The sequence below is a fragment of the Tachyglossus aculeatus genome, chromosome 21 (genome assembly GCF_015852505.1).
Source record: "Tachyglossus aculeatus isolate mTacAcu1 chromosome 21, mTacAcu1.pri, whole genome shotgun sequence".
NCBI lineage: Eukaryota > Metazoa > Chordata > Mammalia > Monotremata > Tachyglossidae > Tachyglossus > Tachyglossus aculeatus.
This window is the reverse complement of record NC_052086.1, coordinates 55468109-55487907: the sequence shown is the minus strand read 5'-3', so window position 1 is coordinate 55487907 and position 19799 is coordinate 55468109. Positions and strand designations below refer to the sequence as shown.

Sequence of the window (19799 nt, the reverse complement as noted above, 5' to 3'; positions counted from 1 at the left end):
CTCTTCCCTCCTCTTCCTTTTTTCCCTCCTTTTCCTCCTCCTCTCTTCCCTCCTCTCCTCTTCTCCTCTCTTCCCTTCTCACCTTTTTTTTTTTTCCTACATCACAAATCTGGGCATCTCAGGAAGCCAAGTTCAGTAACCAGCCAAGGTGCCGGGAGCTGGTGCCCCTCCTTGCTATCAAGTCCCACATCTGGGTTCTGGGGACCCAGGAGTGATTCCCCCATTAATATTAATAAATTATGGATATGTACATAAGTGCTGTAGGGGCTGAGGAAGGAGTGAAGAAGGGAGTAGGAGGCAAGGAAATGAGGGCTGTGGGAAGGGTTCTTAGAGGAGATGTGATTTGAAGATGGACCTTTGAAGATGGGGAGAGTAATTGTCCCAGATCCCTTTCCTGAGCAGACAACAGCTGGAGTCTGGTGGGCTGCCTTCTTATGCCCCTTCCTTTCCAGTTGTCTTGCCACTAGCTCTCTCTGGCTCCCTCACTTCCTCTCTCTCTTGCTCTTTCTTCTTCCCCTCTTTCTCCCTCCACTCCGCCTCCTGTTTATTTACTCTTTTATGATTATTGAGGCGGCTGTGGAACATTACTTGTCTTCTGTGAGAGCAAAAGTCAGAAAGCTCTGGCTAACGGTTTCTCTGGTAACCTGATCACCTTCAAGACTTCCTGCTATGGCACTGACCTTTCAAAAGGAAAAGGGGGATGGAATTAAGAGGAAGGAGGATCCCAAGACCCCAGTCGCTTCCTTTGCTGTTCCTGGAATGGCATTGCTTGGAACTGTGCTCACTCAAGCCGTCTCCTCCATTGCCCCAAGAACCAGCTCTGGGTATCTCCAGTCGTTTCTACTTCATTCATTCATTCAGTCGTATTTATTGAGGGCTTACTGTGTGCAGAGCACTGTACTAAGCGCTTGGGAAGTACAAGTTGGCAACATATAGAGACAGTCCCTACCCAACAGTGGGCTTTACTTGGGTAGTGTCGAGGCAAATGAGGTGCCACGGGTATGGGCAGAGCCAAGTTCCATCTTCAGGCAGTCTGCCAACATTTGCTTGCCAGGGTCAATGGGGAACTGGGCCAGCCTGCCTCGTTGAAACCCAAGAATAATCCCCAAATCTAATACGATCCGCACCCCCTCACCTTTTGACTGAAAGTGTTCAGTCTGCCATTTGGTTACCTACTGGAGTTCATGCCCACAGGGGGCCTAGCATTGCTAGGCCTGAGATCAAGCTCGTACGATAATAATAATAATGATGGCGTTTGTTAAGCGCTTACTATGTGAAAAACACTGTTCTAAGCCGCTGGTGTTGTGAGTCAGCAGGTGTTACTGTCATTGGCTAATGTGGAACCCCCGGCTCAGTGCTGAGGCCTTGACATAACAGAGAGGAGACACAGACCTTGCCCTGAAGGAGCTTATAGTCCAGAAGAAGGGCTCCCTCACTGCACTATGGTCTAGTATGCGCTCGTTAGGGAAGTGGGCTTCAGGGAACGACCTGGCTTGTGGCCTGGATCAGGAGCCATTGGTCCAAAACTCTGGCAGGGAGCTGAACCAGCATTCCTGTCAGATCAATCAATCAATCGTATTTATTGGGCACTTACTGCGTGCAGAGTACTGTACTAAGCCCTTGGGAGAGTACCATATAATAGAGTTGGTAGTCACATTCCGTCTCCACAACAGGCTTACAATTTAGAGGGACTGTAAATCTATAGTCAGATTTATTGCTGTTCTCCTCTTTCTCGTCCTCCTCCTCTCTCCCCTTTTCCTCCTCCTCCTATTTATCCTGTCCCACTCTCCCTCCCTCCTTCCTCCCCTCCCTCCAATCCCTTGCTCCCCCTAACAGGAGGGGGGACAGTAATATCTTGTCCCTCCTGTCACCCGGCCTCACTTTCTCCTTGGCCTGTTTGGCTGGCTCCAAGCCACTTTCAACTCAGCTCTTGATTCTTCTGTCAGATAAAGTCTCGGCTCCATTACCAAGCGAGTCGTCTTCCTGCCAAAGGAAGCAACAACCATGGCTTCTGTTCTCAGGACTGAATGGGGTCCTGGCTTCAGGGAAGGGGGACAACAAAATGGCCTTTTCCTATTTTACTTTGCTGCAGAGTCTAGAGGGACGCTTTGATCTGAATCGGTGGGAGAGCTGGAGCTCAGAGCAGAGGCCCTGCAAGATTCTCTCTGGTGTTGGAGGAAATGGGGCCACTGTCAATGAATAGCTAGAAAACACGTAGTTTTAGTACAGTCAAATCTCAATAATTTGGCAGTGGATCTGGATCATCCTTCTCTACTCTCAAGCAGGCTGTACTTTGCTCCTTATAGGCAGCTGAGATCAAAGATGGTGAAGGAGGGGAGGGTAAAATGAGGTTTTGGGGTTGTCTGTGCATTTTCAAAAACCCACCGATTCTCTGTCCCTGTGAATAAAGTGAACAATCAAGAGTTGGTGGTACCGTGGCTGCCAGTGTCTGGCCTGGGGGCTGGGTGGGAGGTGGGTTGTAATAATAATTCATTCAGTCGTATTTATTGAGCGCTTACTGTGTGCGGAGCACTGTACTAAGCGCTTAATAATAATGATGGCATTTATTAAGCGTTTGCTATGTGCAAAGCACTGTTCTAAGCGCTGAGCACTGTTTGGAAACAGATACAGTCAGTGGTATTGAGTGATAACTGTATACAGAGCACTCTACTGAGCACTAGGAGAGAACAGTGTAAGAGTTGATAGGCATATTCCCTGCCCACAAGGAGCTTTTGGTCTAGTGGGGGACTAATAATGATGGTATTTCTTAAGGGCTTATTATGTGCCACGCACTGTACTGAGTGCTGAGGTGGATACAATCAAATTGAGTTGGACGCAGTCCCTGTCCCATGTAGGGCTCACAGTCTCAGTCCCCATTTTACAGAAGAGGTAACTGAGGCCTAGAGAAGTGGAGTGACTTGCCCAAGGTCACACAGCAGACAAGCGGCGGAGCTGGGACTAGACCCACAACCTTCTGATTCCCAAGCCCAGGCTCTTTTCACAACTCCATGCTGCTTCTCACGTCAGGGCGGTTCTGAATTTGACACAGAGATAAAAGTGAAGCAAATGGTCTCTCCCCACCTGCTAAGCCCTACTAAAATCTCCTCTCCTCTAAGAGGCCTCCCCCAATTTAGCTGTCACTTCCCTGTCTTCACCCTCACTTCTGAATTGCCTAGACCCCAGGTCACTTCCCCTTAAGCACTTTGATATTCACCTCTCTTACAGCCCCACAGCTATTATGTACCTAGCCACCTCTGATGTCTGTCTCTCCCTCTAGTCTATAAGTTTCTTGTGGGCAGGTAAATGTACCTTTTTTGTATTGTACTCTCCCAAGTGCTTAGTACAGTGTATAGTACACAAGTGCTCAGTAAATGCTGATTAATTGCTGGACTTGGAGTGGGAGAAGAGGGAAGCAGGTTTATTCTTGGGTTAAATTAGACTTGGGTTAAATTGGGTTAAATTATTATTTATTTATTTTACTTGTACATATCTATTCTATTTATTTTATTTTGTTAGTATGTTTGGTTTTGTTCTCTGTCTCACCCTTTTAGACTGTGAGCCCACTGTTGGGTAGGGACTCTCTGTATGTTGCCAATTTGTACTTCCCAAGCGCTTAGTACGGTCTTCTGCACATAGTAAGCGCTCAATAAATACGATTGATGATGATGATGACGATGATGACTGGTGGTGGTAATAATAACAGTGGTATTTAAGTGCTTAGTACGTGCCGGAGGCAAGCAGATTGGGTTGGAGGGAGTCTCTGTCCCATACGGGGCTCACGGTCTTAATCCCCATTTTACAGATGAGGGAACTGAGGAAGAGAGAAGTGAAATGTCTTGCCCCAAAGTCACACAGCAGATGAGTGGTGGAGTGGGATTAGAACCCAGGTCCTTTTTCCTCCTAGATCTGTGCTATATCCACACAAGGCCATGGTACTCACTTCTGGAAACTTTTAGGTTCCAGTCCTCCAGCTGAGATCCAAGTCACCTGCCCATTCGAGAAAGTCTATTGAATTGTGTCCCCATTGAGTGCCCGTGCCAGTGAGAAGCCAGGATGAGCAACTTAATAATAATCGTGGTGTTTATTACGTGCTATTCATTGTACTAAGGGTACACTATGTGCAGCTGAGGCATGGTCTCTGTTACACCTTGGGCTCAGCCTCCTCTCTGATCTTCCATCCTCCTGTCTCTCCCCACTTCAGTCTATACTTCACGCTGCTGCCGGATCATCTTTGTGCAGAAACGCTCTGGGCATGTTACTCCCCTCCGCAAAAATCTCCAGTGGCTACCAGTCAACCTACGCATCAGGCAAAAACTCCTCACTCTCGGCTTCCAGGCTGTCCATCCCCTCGCCCCCTCCTACCTCACCTCCCTTCTTTCCTTCTCCAGCCCAGCCCGCACCCTTCGCTCCTCTGCTGCTGATCTCCTCACAGTGCCTCGTTCTCACCCGTCCCGCCGTCGACCCCCGACCCACATCCTCCCCCTAGCCTGGAATGCCCTCCCTCCCAACATCCGCCAATCTCTTCCTCCCTTCAAAGCCCACCTGAGAGCTCACCTCCTCCAGGAGGCCTTCCCACACTGAGCCCCCTTTTTCCTCTCCTCCTCCCCATCGCCCCGGCCCTACCACCTTTCCCTCCCCACAGCACTCATATATATATTTGTACAGAGTTATTACTCTATTTTACTTGTACATATTTACTATTCTATTTATTTTATTTTGTTAATATGTTTTGTTTTGTTTTGTTGTCTGTCTCCCCCTTCTAGACTGTGAGCCCGCTGTTGGGTAGGGACCGTCTCTATATGTTGCCAACTTGCACTTCCCAAGCGCTTAGTACAGTGCTCTGCACACAGTAAGCGCTCAATAAATACAATTGAATGAATGAAAGTAGGAAGGAGAACAAGGAGGCACAGAGAAGTTAAGTGACTTGCCCAGGGTCACACAGCGAGCATTTGGCCAGAATTAGAACCCAAGTCCTCTGACCCCCAGGCTTATGCTCTTTTTACTGGGACATGTTGTTTCTCTTACTTCTTCTCCCTCTTTCTTGGGTTGTGAGCCCCTTAAGGGACAGGGATTTGGTACCGCTCGGTTATCTTTGTATCTACCTTATTGTTTAGTACAGTGCTTGGCATATAGTAAGCGCTTAACAAATACCATAGCTATTATTAACACTATTACTTGCCCAAGGTCATACAGCACACAAGTGGTGGAGCTGAGAGAGAACCCAGGTCCCTCCGGCTCCTAGTCCTTTCTCTTTCCATTAGGCCGTGTTCCATTTCTCCTCTAACCACGATGCTATCCAGAAATGGTGATGTCAACATGGGAATTACGAGTTAGAGGGAAGATCAGTCAATCAATCAATCGTATTTATTGAGCGCTTACTGTGTGCAGAGCACTGTTCTAAGCGCTTGGGAAATACAAGTTGGCAACATATAAAGACAGTCCCTACCCAACAGTGGGCTCACCGTCTAAAAGATGGTTTTAAAACAATTGAAATAGTACATGGCTTTTATCACACCAGTCAAGAAGTTGTGGAAAATGGAAGATGCCTTAAAAGCTTCAAAGAGAACTAGTGTTCGTATTTCTCAGACCTTTCTCTGGCACTTTGCACAGAACCAATTAGCATGTGCTTAAAATCATTTTCTAGTAAACAGTGAATTTTAACTAGTTGCAATTTTTTCTCCTTTGCAATATAATAATTAATAATTATGGTATTTAAGTGCTTACTATGTGCCAGGCACTGTACTAAGTACTGGGCACTGTACTAAGCGCTGGGTAAGGGCTGATCACAGGGTTTTTGCAGGATCCTGTCAGAGCTTCATCTGTTATAAACAATTCATTCATGTTACAGTAACTGTGTTCCCCTATTCTTCCAAGTGTTTTATCTGGACTCTGTAATGGAAACCAGAAACCTGACAGTAGGAATGACTGCATAAGCTAGAAGTCATGGCTGGTCCTTCCCTCAAAGAGTCCACAATCCAATAGGCAACACAAGCACAATATGGTGTTGGGATACTTTCCGTTTATTCGTTCAGCCATATTTATTGAGTGCTTACTGTGTGCAGAGCGCTGTACTGAGCTCTTGGGAGAATACAGTATAACAATAGAACAGACACATACCCTGCCCTCAGCAGTGAGCTTACAGCCTAGTTGGAGAGGCAGACATTAATAAAAAAAAAATACAGATATGTACATAAGTGCTGTGGAGCTGGGAGAGGGGGGATGAATAAAGGGAGCAAATCAGGGTGGATGCAGAAGGGAGTGGGAGAAGAGAAAAGGAGGGCGTAGTCATAGCGTAAGCATAACCCTTATGCCTATAAGCAAAATAATCAGTTACCTCATCTGTAAAAGGGGGATTAAGACTGTGAGCCCCCCGTGGGACCTGATCACCTTGTAACCTCCCCAGCGCTTAGAACAGTGCTTTGCACATAGTAAGCGCTTAATAAATGCCATCATTATTATTATTATTTTTATTATAAGCAAAACAGGCACCATTTCTAGGGTATGGTGGAATGGGCTTACTCTTGAGTGACCTCGGAACAGAGCTGAAACCCTCGGCTTGGGGCAGCGGGACAGTATCCTGGCTTATTGATTAGTGTCCCAGTAGGATGGCTGCGAGGATTCGTTAGTGGAATCCCTTTGGTCCGATGGCTGGACACATATATGTTTGTACATATTTATTACTTTATTTATTTTACTTGTACATATCTGTTCTATTTATTGTATTTTGTTAGTATGTTTGGTTTTGTTCTCTGTCTCCCCCTTATAGACCGTGAGCCCACTGTTGGGTAGGAACTGTCTCTAGATGTTGCCAACTTGTACTTCCCAAGCGCTTGATACAGTGCTCTGCACACAATAAGCGCTCAATAAATGTGATTGATTGATTGATTGGACAGCCTCAGCCTTTTCAGGGACACCGAGGCCGGATGTGCGGTGCTGTCTGATTTGCCTTCCCAGCCGACCCTCTGCAAACATCAGGATGGGAACAGAGGGCAAGGAAGCTTGGGAGCCAGGAGGCCTTTCCAGACTGAGCCCCTCCCTTCCTCTCCCCCTCGTCCCCCTCTCCATCCCCCCATCTTACCTCCTTCCCTTCCCCACAGCGCCTGTATATATGTATATATGTTTGTACATAGTTATTACTCTTTTTATTTATTTATTTATTTTACTTGTACATATCTATTCTATTTTATTTTGTTAGTATGTTTGGTTTTGTTCTCTGTCTCCCCCTTTTAGACTGTGAGCCCACTGTTGGGTAGGGACCGTCTCTATATGTTGCCAACTTGTACTTCCCAAGCACTTAGTACAGTGCTCTGCACACAGTAAGCGCTCAATAAATACGATTGATTGATTGAGTATTGGGATTTTAGATAGAAAGGCTGGGTGGGCCCGGTGAGCACAGCTAGGTAGGGCTGAGGACCCAGAGGCACAGGAGGGGAGAAGGGTCCTTCTGTAGGAAAGGAGATGGGTCAGAACTTCAACTGTTGCGTAGGGGACTGTCTCTATATGTTGCCAACTTGTACTTCCTGAGCGCTTAGTACAGTGCTCTGCACACAGTAAGTGCTCAATAAATACGATTGATTGATTGATTGAGCGGGAAGGTGCGGGTGGGCAGCCCATGGAAGCAGGTACAAGACAAGATCTCCACTTGGGGCTGCAAACCCTTCCTTGGGTGGTTCACGGTATACAGTCTGGATTGATCTGTGGCTAGCAATGGCTGCCAATTTGAGGGATTGAGAGTAATGGATCAGCATTGGGAGATGAAAAGGCTGAGGGATTTTTTTTTTTAATGGCATTCATGAAGCGCTTACAATGTGCCAGGCACTCTACTGAGCACTGGAGTAGATACAAGTGTTCAAATCCTGGCTCTGCCACTTGTCTGCAGTGGGATCTTGGGCAACTAACTTCACTTCTGTGGGCCTCAGTTCCCTCATCTGTAAATGGGGATTAAGACTGTGAGTCCCTCATGGGACAGGGATTGTGTCCAAGTCGATTTAATTGTACCCACCCCTGCGCTTAGGACAGTGCCTGGCACATAGTAAACGCTTAACAAATGTTATTATTACTATTATTAAGACAGGTTGGACACAGTCCCACATGGGGCTCACAGTTTTCATCACCATTTTACAGATGAGGTAACTGAGGCCCAGAGAAGTGAAGTGACTTGCCCAGGGTCGCACAGCAGACAAGTGGCAGAGCCAGAATTGGTACCCAGGTCCTTTCGACTTCCCAGCCCTCGTTTTACCCACTAGGCCGCTTCTCCTCCTCTGAGGAGTAGGAGAACAAAAGAGTCACCCGGCTCATCCAAATAGCCCTTCGGATGGGAGCAGAGTTCCAGGGAAGTCCTCCAGGGATGCTCAAGCCAGGTCCCCATTCTCTCCTGAGGGCAGCAGAGAAGCGGTGTGGCCTAATGGTTAGAGCCTACGCCTGGAAGTCAGAAGGATCTGACTTGTAATATAGTGGGAGAGATTTGGTTCAACGTGAGACTTAGCTGAGGTCAATAAAGGAGTGGGAGTTGACTGATGGCTTCCCCAGGGATGTTGCAGTATCCCATTCCCCAGAGATTAGGAAAAGCCAGGCAAATATCAATGTGTCAAGTATTGCTGTGGGGTAAGCCACTTGTCTGCTCTGTGATCTTGGGCAAGTCACTTTACTTCTCTTTGCCTCCTTTACCTCATCTGTAAAATGGGGATGAAAACTGTGAGCCCCATATGGGACATGGACTGTGTCCAATCTATCTTATGTAATAATAATAATATTGACATTTGTTAAGCGCTTACTGTGTTCAAAGCACTGTTCTAAGTGCTGGGGAGGTTACAAGGTGATCAGGTTGTCCCACGGGGGGCTCACAGTCTTAATCCCCATTTTACAGATGAGGTATCTGAGGCCCAGAGAAGTGAAGTGACTTGCCCACAGTCACACAGCTGGCAGGTGGCAGAGCTGGGATTGGAACCCATGACCACTTACTCCAAAGCCCACGCTCTTTCCACTGAGCCACGCTGCTTCTCTACCCTAGTGCTCAGTACAACGCCCAGCACATAGTAAGCGCTTAACAAATACCTTTTCTTTTTAAAGGGCTACCTGCAGGGAGTGGGGTGGATTAAATGAGCCTGTGCTCCCTGAATTTTTTTGCAGTCCAACGACTTGCCAAAGCCAATGTGTTTGGCTAGCACTGGGAAACCAGGCAAAATGAGTCCTCACCCTCCATACAGGGAAGCAGTTTGCCTAATGGAAAGAGCACGGGCCTGAGACCCAGAGGACCTAGGTTCTAATCCCAGCTTTGCCACTTGTCTGCTGTGTGACCTTAGGCAAGTTACTGAACTTCTCTCTGCCTCAGTTCCCTCACCTGCAAAATGGGGATTCAGTCCTTGTTCTCCCTCCTGCTTAGATTGTGAGCCCAATGTGGGACCTGATTATCTTGGTTTCTGCCCCAGCGCTTGGCATATAGTAAGAGCTTAACAAATACCACAGTTATTGTTGTTATTAATTAAGGGCTCCAAGGATCCTCTCTTAGCTCTGAGGTACGGCCTGAGTTTCTGCGGCACGCGGCAGACTCCTGGAAGTGGTGGAAAGGGGGTAAGGTGTGTGTCGCCAGTGGATTTCTGTTGTTTCCACCGTATTTGAACGGCCGTGGTGGGGATGGGGACTGGAAAGAGCCCTGACCCCTGAGGAGGAGGGGGAGTTTCGTGTCTCCTCGGCAGGCGGGTGACTGGAACCTGCCCCAGCCCAGATGGCCGTAAATGGCTCCAAACTGCAGCAGCGCTGGGCATCAGCCAAGCCCTCACTTAGAGGGAATTTTTATGGCTGAGTTATAAACCCCTGAAAATGGGGGGTTTGTAATGGAAATGCTGACGCGCACCTTGGTTCTCCTGGGCGAGGTGTCCTGATGGCTTTAGGGCCCTGGGTCAGGCCACCCCGGGGTCTCAGGCCTGCACCTTGGCCGAAACCCCTGCTGGCACCTTGTCCTTGTCCTGGCTGTTCATTCATTCATTCCGTCATATTTATTGAACGCTCACTGTGTGCATAGCATTGTACTATGAAAGTACTATTAGTACTAACACTAATACTAGTACTATTGTACTAATACTATACTAGTACTAGTGTACTGTTGTATTAGTACTATTGTACTAGAGAAGCAGCGTGGCTCAGTGGAAAGAGCCCGGGCTTTGGAGTCAGAGGTCATGGGGTCAAATCCCGGCTCTGCCAATTGTCAGCTGTGTGACTTTGGGCAAGTCACTTCACTTCTGTGGGCCTCAGTTCCCTCCTCTGTAAAATGGGGATTAAAAACTGTGAGCCCCCCATGGGACAGCCTGATCACCTTGTAACCGCCCCAGCGCTTAGAATAGTGCTTTGCACATAGTAAGTGCTTAAGAAATACCATCATTATTATTATTATTACTAAGCGCTTGGGAGAGTACAATATCAGAACAAACAGACACATTCCTGCCCACAACAAGCTCACAGTATAGTGGGGGGGGACAGACATTAATATAAATAAATAAATCCATAAATTTCAGATATGTACACATATACCGTGGGGATGGGAGGGAGGCTGGATGAAGGAGCCAGTAAGAGCAGCGCAGAAGGGATTGGGAGAAGAGGAGAGGAGGGCTTAGGGAAGAGATGTTGGAGGAGATGTGCTTTGAAGTGTCTGATACGAGGAGGGAGGGCATTCCAGGCCAGAAGTTGGATGTGGACGAGGGGTCGGTGGCGAGATAGACGAGACGGAGGTACAGTGCGAAGGTTAGCATTAGTGGAATGAAGTGTCGGGGCTGGGTTGTAGTAGGAGAATAGGGTGGTGAGGTAGGAGGGGGCAAGATGATTAAGTACTTTAAAGCCAATGGTGAAGAGTTTTTGTTTTGTTTTCTGGAAGCCAGCAGGTAGTGGGTGGGAGAGGCTCGTGTCGTGCCGGGCTTCCCTTCACCTGCCCAGTGTTTCCCTCTCAGCACAGTCCTTCAGTCGATCAGTAGTGTTGGTTGAACACCTATGGGGTGCAGAGCGCTCTGCTAAGAGCTTGGGAAAATATGGTACAGTAGAGAAATGTGTCTGTTTAGTGTTGTATTGTAGCTTCTCAAGCACTTAGTACAGTGCTCCGCACACAGTAAGCGCTCAGTAAATACGATTGAACAGTAGTCATCATCATCGTCATCAATCGTATTTATTGAGCGCTTACTGTGTGCAGAGCACTGTACTAAGCGCTTGGGAAGTACAAGTTGGTAACATAGAGACAGTCCCTACCCAGCAGTGGGCTCACAGTCTAAAAATAATAATAATTATGGGATTTAAGCATTTACTGCGTGCCGGGCACTGTACTAAGTGCTGGGGTGGATACAAGCAAATCGGGTTGGACACAGTCCCTGTCCCATGTAGGGCTCACAGTCTCAATCCCCATTTTACAGATGAGGTAACTGAGGCCCAGAGAAGTGACTTTCATTCCTTCAGTCGTATTTATTGGGCGCTAACTGGGTGCAGACTGTACTAAGCACTTGGGAAGTACAAGTTGGCAACATATAGAGACGGTCCCTACCCAACAACGGGCCCCCAGTTTCTAAAGTCACACAACAGACAAGTGGCGGAGCAGGGATTAGAGCCCGTGACCTTCTGATTCCCAGGCCCATGCTCTATCCATTGCGCCAAGCTGACCACATTAGAGAAGCAGCGTGGCTCAGTGGAAAGAGCCCGGGCTTTGGAGTCAGAGGTCAGGGGTTCAAATCCCGGCTCCACCAACTGTCAGCTGTGTGACTTTGGGCAAATCACTTAACTTCTCTGCGCCTCAGTTACCTCATCTGGAAAATGGGGATGAAGACTGGGAGCCCCCCGTGGGACAACCTGATCTCCTTGTAACCTCCCCAGCGCTTAGAACAGTGCTTTGCACATAGCGCTTAATAAATGCCATCATGATTTTTCCAGACAGACATTTAAAATAGTTTACAGTTAGGAGAAATAGAATATAAGACTATTTACACAAGTCCTGGGGGGGTGGGGGTGAGTATCAGGGTGCTTATCAGGGAAAGGGTGGATAAGGGAAATAAAAGGCTTTGTGTGGGGAGGCTTCTTGGAGGAGATGTGACTTTAGCGAGGCTTTGAAGGTGGGGAAGGTGGTGGACTGTTGTTGGATATGAAAGGGGAGGAAATTCCAGACCCGAGGGAGGATGTGGTCAAGGGGTCAGTGATGGGTGGGAGGAGATTGGTATTAATTAGTGTGCAGGTTGGGTTGTAGTAGGAGATCAGCGAGGTTTGGTAGGACTAGAGCGTAAGCTCCTGGTGAGCAGGGAATGTGTCTGCCAACTCCGTTATGTTGATACTCTCCCAAGTGTTTATTAATAATACTAATAATAATAATAATGTTGGTATTTGTTAAGTGCTTACTATGTGCCAAGCACTGTTCTAAGCGCTGGGGGGGGATACAAGGTAATCAAGTTTGTGTACATGGGCTTCACAGTCTTCATCCCCATTCTGCAGATGAGGGAACTGAGGCCCAGAGAAGTTAAGTGACGTGCCCAAAGTCATACAGCTGACAAGCGGTGGAGCTGGGTTTAGAACCCATGACCTCTGACTCCCAAGCCCGGGCTCTTTCCACTGAGCCGCGCTGCCTCTCCAAACACAAGCTTGAAAGGACTGTTAGCTCTCACCCTCGAACTGTAAAACGTCATGACCTACGATAGAAAACAGTTCAAAATGCTTTGCAGAGGGACTATTTTATGACCTTTTTAGGGGAAGAGGTTCAAAATTGGCTAAACCATTGTCTGGAATCCAATGACCTCTTCAACCCATTCCCCTTCCTCCCATCCTGAGAGTTTCAAGACAGAAGACCTGTCTTGACTCCACCTTTTTGTTCTGCACACAGCACCTCCTCAATAAATATTAGAAGCAGCATGACATAGTGGATAGAGCATGGGCCTGGAGTCAGAAGGGCATGGGTTGTAATCCTGGCTCCTCCACTTGTCTGCTGTGTGACATTGGGGAGGTGACTTCACTTCTCTGTTCCTCAGCTACCTCAGCTGAAAAATGGGGATTGAGAGCAAGAGCCCCACAGGGGACATGGGAATGGGTCCAATCCTATTTTCTTGTATCTATCCTAGCATTTAGTACAGGTGCCTGGCACATAGCAAATGCTTAACAAATTCCCCAAGTACAATTATTATGATCAAATATGAGTGATCGGTTGAGTGCCTTAAAGCCCATGGCGTGAAGTTTTTGCTTAATGCGGAGTTGCAACCATTGGAAGCTTTTTGAGGAGTGGGGGGAAGTAGGGACTGAATGGTTTTTCAGAAAAATGGTCAGAGCAGCAGAGTGAATATGGCCTGGAAAAGGGAGAGACAGGAGACGGGGAGATCAGTGATGCAGTAGTCAAGGTGGGAAGTAAATATCAATCAATCAATCATATTTATTGAGCACTTACTGTGTGCAGAGCACTGTACTAAGCGCTTGGGAAGTCCAAGTTGGCAACATGTAGAGACGGTCCCTACCCAACAGTGGGCTCACAGTGGGACTGTCTCTATATGTTGCCAATTTGTACTTCCCAAGTGCTTAGTACAGTGCTCTGCACATAGTAAGCACTCAATAAATAAGATTGATGGTGATGATGATGATGATATAGAGACGGTCCCTACCCAACAGTGGGCTCACAGTCTAGAATATGGGTGGATCGGCATGGTAGCAGTTTTGGATGGAGAGGAAATCCCTCAGGATCCCTCCCTGTGATGCCAGGCCGCGGGAGTGCCCCGCCCCGGGTATAGTCAGGGCCCCGCAGACCTTTGCCCCCGGGGCCAGAAGGCAGAACCGGAATTGCCACACTGAAGGGAGGCCTGGAACTGCCACGTTGACGGCGGGCTCCGGGCTGCCTGGGGATGGTAGTCCTCCGTGGGTAGAAGGGAAGCCGGGGGCTAAAGAGGGTCTCACCCGGGACGGTGTATGTTCCTTGCAGGTGGCTGGAGATGCTCATCGTCTACCCCAGGACCAACAAGCAGAATCAGAAAAAGAAGCGGAAGGTGGAGCCTCCGACACCGCAGGTGAGGCTAGAATGGGGGCCCTTCTGGCTAGTGGTGACTGGGAGGGGGTGATGTGGCCCACGGGGGTCTCACTGAGGACCCAAGAGACCAGGGCATCATCTGGGGCTCCTCTAGGACTCTCTGGGAAAGGGAGGGGTGGTCCTGGTAGTGCTGGTATTTTCGGATTTTGACACTCCCACCCCTCGCCCTTCTTGCCTCTTAGTAGGGAAAGGGGAAAAAGCTTTCAGCTGCATCGAGAGACAGTAAGCTCCCTGTGGTCAGTGTGGTACACTGTACTCAGTAGATACAATTGATTGCTGTGGCCGGGGGGACACTTCCCGAGCATATGAGAGAGAGAGAGAGAGAGAGACTGTCTCCGTCTCATTTCCCCCTCGCACACACAGTTCCCTGTGTGTGTCACCCATGTTGTCGAATTGCATGAGACTACAGACCCCCTGGACTGACCGCTGCCGTCTGAGGGAAGAGTGTGGGGAAGGTTGGGGGCTGAGGACTGTCTGTCCTGCGCAAAAAAAAAAACCCTGGAAGGAATTTTGCCAAACTCCCACCCCCTTGCAGGCGATGACCTCGGCGATAACAGGGAGGGGGGAGAGAAGGAGGCTCAGAAAGCGAGGGGCCGGGCGAAAGAAGCACGGGGGCTGGAGCAGTGCTCTCTGGGGACTCTGGGCTCTGGGCTCTCTGACTATAAATGGTAATAGCTGGTGCTGGCCGTGACTCACTTGCCGCCTCCTCCCAGAGGCTCACATGGCTGGAGTCGGGATTGGGGGGAGGGAAGGGGGGAAATCCCACCAGCTCAGATTCCTTCCCAAGGGCCCCAATCCTCTCCCTGCTCCTTTGGGGCTGGATCGGCAGGGAGAGATGCGTGTCCGGGCCGTTCAGACGTCAGCAGGGAACCAGGGCATCGGGTCCCACTTCCCCATCGCTACTCAGAGGGCAGGTGCCCTCTACCCTCAAGCCTGGGCTCTCCTCACCTGAGTCTGCTACTGCCACTGCCCTTTCTCCTTGGTCCCTCACTCATATCCTAGGAATCAATCAATCGCGTTTATTGAGCGCTTACTGTGTGCAGAGCACTGGACTAAGCGCTTGGGAAGTCCAAGTTGGCAACATGTAGAGACGGTCCCTACCCAACAGTGGGCTCACAATCTAGAAGGGGGAGACAGAGAACAAAACAAAACATATTAACAAAATAAAATAAATAGAATAGATATGTACAAGTAAAATAAATAATAGGAATAATAGGAATATTCGTAGGAATACGAGGTGCGTTTCCGTCCTTCCCGGCCGGATTCTCACACAATGGCCAGAGAACAAGAGAACTGTGGCCCTCCCCAGGTGCCTCTTAGGGCTGCCTTGCCCAGGGCCCGTGCCCTTGTGACTCCATAGCCCACCGAGGGCTTGCCAATCAATTAGTGGTATTTATTGAGTGCTTACTGTGTGCCGATTACTGTACTAAGCACTTGGGCGAGTGCAATGCAGTTAATAGACATGATCCCTGCCGTCAAGGAGTTTACCGTCTCACCTGGGGTAAGCAGCGTTGCCTAGTGGAGATAGCACGGCCTGGAAGTCGGTGGATCTGTGTTCTAATCCTGGCCCCGCCACTTACTGCTGTGGGACCCAGGGCAAGTGACTTCTCTGTGCCTCATTTCCCTGATCCATACCTCAATACGTGAGAAGCAGTGTGGCTCAGTGGAAAGAGCCCGGGCTTTGGAGTCAGAGGTCATGGGTTCAAATCCCGGCTCCGCCACCTGTCAGCTGTGTGACTTTGGGCAAGTCACTTCACTTCTCTGGGCCTCAGTTACCTCATCTGTAAAATGGGGATTAAGACCGTGAGCCCCCCGTGGGACAACCTGATCACCTGGTAACCTCCCCGGCGCTTAGAACAGTGCTTTGCACATAGTAAGCGATTAATAAATGCCATTAAAAATACATGTCCGCCCTCTTATTTAGACTGTGAGTCCCATGTGGGACCTGTTAATCTTGTATCTATCCTAGTGCTTGGCATATAGGAAGTGCTTAACAAATACCTCAATCATTAACTTGTCTGACCCAAAAACATTTTTTGTCCCAGAGCAGTCGTGGCTGAGAGAATCCTGAGCCAGTGATTTCTGGAAGACGTCCTCCCAGCTAGCTCCCTCCGAACTCCATTTTAAAATGTACATGATAATAATAATGACGGCATTTATTCAGCGCTTGCTATGTGCAAAGCACTGTTCTAGGCGCCGGGGAGGTTACCAGATGATCAGGTTGTCCCACGGGAGGCTCCCAGTCTTAATCCCCATTTTACAGGTGAGGTCACTGAGGCGCAGAGAAGTGAAGTGACTTGCCCAAAGTCACACAGCTAAATGGCAGAGCCGGGATTTGAACCCATGACCTCTGACTCCAAAGCCCGGGCTCTTTCCACTGAGCCACGCTGCTTCTCTGATGTCTGTTGTTATGGGTCTTGGGCCATTGGAGGTGAAAAGTGGAGGAGAATTGGAGGCGAATGCTCCAGCCTAAATGGAGTTGACTCCTCTTCCCTGGGGTCTTGCTTCCCATTCCCCCTGCCCTCTGGGCTGTGAACATTGGGAAGCTGAGCTGCTCACTCTGTGCTCTAGGGTTCAGCAGCCGGGGCTGGAGAGGTGGAGTCGGGCCGGGGGGCTGGAAGGTGAATCAATCAATCAATCAATCGTATTTATTGAGCGCTTACTATGTGCAGAGCACTGTACTAAGCGCTTGGGAAGTACAAATTGGCAACACATAGAGAAAGTCCCTACCCAACAGTGGGCTCACAGTCTAAAAGCAGCTGTCCGCTCTTCAGTCCCGGGAAGAGGGTGGGAGGAGCATTCTCCAGTCTCCACAGCCTCAAGGTGCCATCACCTGCTCAATCTTCCTCCTCCATATGCCCCTTCAACCCAGGGGACATTCCCGCTACTATTAATCTTTCCCAGGCTTCGGCTTCGCATCCCTGCTGGATCCAATTAGCCCTTCAGGAGAGCTGAATCTTCTTTCGTGATATCTCACCTCATCCCTTCCCTCACCTCTTCCCGTTCAGTCTCCCTTGGGGCTTCCAGGGCCTAGAGTGAGCCAAAACCAGAAGAGGAGGGGAAAGAGTAGAGAAGCAGTCATGTGGAGGAGGAAGATAGGAGTGTGCAGGAGAAGCAGCTGCCTCTCAAACCTGCCTTGCCTCATGGAAAGGAGCAGACGGCCAATGGTGGTCTTTGTGCCTGATTTTTCTGTTTGATGTGTTTTGAATGTCCCCAGCGTGCTGGACAAAACCAGCACACAGCCTAGTTCTCTGTCCTTTAGAAGTTTCCATTTTTTAGGATAGGGTGACGTGCTAACCTCGAACAAATGCCCGACTGTAGCTATACAAGAACTCCCCAGTTCCTTTCTAATAATACTGATAATTGTGGTATCTAGGAGCTTACTATGTGCTAAGAACTGTTCAAAGCACTGGGGTTCGAACAAGGTCATCAGGTTGGACACAGTCCCTGTGTCTTGATCCCCATTTTACAGGCGAGGTAACTGAGGCACAGAGAAGTTAAGTCACTTGCCCAAGGTGACAGCAGGATTTCCACCTGAAGGGACTGAAGAAAACGGGCTGGCTGAGCTCCCTTCTTCCCTTCAGCCTTTCTAGGGCTTGAGGCCTTGTCCTGTAGCCCAGAGGAGGCCAGAGGGAAGGGACCCTGGGGGCAAGTGACAGTGCAGAGTTTGGGTCCCTTCCTTGGGATAAAAATGAGAATTCTGGGAACAGAAACAAAATCAATCAGTGTTAACATGAACGCACACGCACCCGCACACACAGACACATTTCCACCCAGCTTCACATGTAAAAATGGTGAGTACATGCAGTCACCCCTGTGCATCTTCATGCCTGCACATACTCCCCCAAGACTCATCCAGAACCCACCCCCCGCCCCCAAGGCCCTTGAGGCTGCTACATTTTGAAAAGGAAAGAATCCCAGGCAGAATAACATCGTTTAGGGTTACGTTGCATTGTCATGGCAACGCCTTGGAAACGGTACAGGAGCAGGACTCCTGAGCACCAAATAAGGTAACTACGTCTGGGGAAGACTCCATCAGCCCAGATGCCGGAATGCTCCCGGCCCCTGCCTCCGGGGACCGATCGGGGCCCGACCCCACGGGTTTTCCAGAGACAGAGGGTGCTCCCTGCCTCACACAGACAGCCCTTTTTCCGAAGCCCCGCCACCCTCCTGAGGGTGAAGGCGAGGACTAATTAGTGGGACCTAACCTCCCGCCAAGGACAGTTGGGAGACGGCGGGGGCCGGGTGAGGACACCACTGAGGTATAGCCCTTCACGTGATCCTTGACCTTCTTTCCTTTCTGTGGTTCAGCATCAGTTGAGTGCCTTGAGCTGAGGCTGTTGCCCGTAACTTGAAAATAGCTCCCTTCTCCTTAGAGGCTCGGTTACTGGGGTTAGGGACCCAGAAGGCTCACCTACCCTCACGTGGGAAGCAGCAAATGCTAGACACAAGACAAGTCGCACCAGGTGCACGCTAGTCAGCCAGTCCATCGTATTTACTGAGCGGCAAGTCACTTCACTTCTCTAGCCGCAAGACAAGTCGCACCAGGTGCACACTAGTCAGCCAGTCCGTTGCATTTATTGAGCGGCAAGTCACTTCACTTCTCTGTGCCTGTTACCTCATCTGTAAAACGGGGTTGAGACTATGAGCCCCATGTGGGACAGGGACTGTGTCCAACCTGATAAACTTCTATCTACCCCAGCGCTTAGACCAGTGCCTGGCACATAGCGAGTGCTTAACAAATACCACAATTAATATTATTCTTACTGCGTGCAGAGCACTGTACTAAGCGCTTGGTAGAGTACACTATAACAGATACATTCCCTGCCCATAACGAGCTTACAGTCTAGCGTCTGCACTAGGCAAGGGATAGTAGAGTAGAAATAGCCTTTATTGACTGCTCACGTAATGAGGTGTGCCATACTAACCAAATAGCCTTTATTGACTGCTCACGTAATGAGGTGTGCCATACTAACCACTTGGGAAGTCTAGAATAATGGCCATTCCCTTAGAGAAGCAGCATGGCTCAGTGGAAAGAGCCCGGGATTTGGAGTCAGAGGTCATGGGTTCCAATCCTGGCTTCGCCAATTGTCAGCTGTGTGACTTCGGGCAAGTCACTTCACTTCTCTGGGCCTCAGTTCCCTCATCTGTAAAATGGGGATTAAGACTGTGAGCCCCCCGTGGGACAACCTGATCACCTTGTATCCCCCCCAGCGCTTAGCACAGTGCTTTGCATATAGTAAGCACTTAACAAATACCATCATCACCACCATCCCTTCCTACAAGGAGCTTCCGCTATCATGGGAAGAGACCTTTGTGATGATGGTTCTGGAACTATGCGGAGCTGCTTGGAATAGCAGTGTGTGTTAAGGGAGCGGTCCAGAGCTTAAGTTACTGTAAATCCAACTTGCCGGACTTGAGGGGACTGTTGCCCAGTGTGAACCGTAAGGCGCTGTTTGGAATCAGAAATTCCCGCTGCTCTCTCGGCCTAGCTCTATCCCCAGAGACCCTGCAGACTTGGAGCTGAGCCTCCTGTTCATCTTGTCCCGTTTCCTCCCCTTCTTACTTACAAAAGGTAAACAAAAGGCTTCTTTCTTTATTATCCATTTGTGTGCGCTCTTTCAGCCCGTTGCTCCAGCCACCGACAAGAAATCTATTATTTTGGTGAAGTCTGTAAAAACAGAGATTGTCCCCTTCCCCGTCCACATCGCCCCCCACCCAAAACAAAACCTGGGGGTCCTGGCAGACCTGGGCAGAACAGGTAGTTGGGATA

At 49.2% G+C, this 19799-nt stretch overlaps 1 protein-coding gene across 8 annotated transcripts in view; it reads left to right on the top strand.

The window, feature by feature from the left end:
• Positions 1-19799, top strand: part of LOC119942831 (myosin phosphatase Rho interacting protein) — a 253516-nt gene that overhangs the window by 143844 nt on the left and 89873 nt on the right. For all 8 annotated transcript variants that reach the window (XM_038763815.1, XM_038763816.1, XM_038763813.1 and 5 more), the window contains one exon: positions 13922-14006. In XM_038763815.1, coding sequence (XP_038619743.1) covers positions 13922-14006 — 85 coding nt within the window. The remainder of the gene's footprint in view (positions 1-13921; positions 14007-19799) is intronic.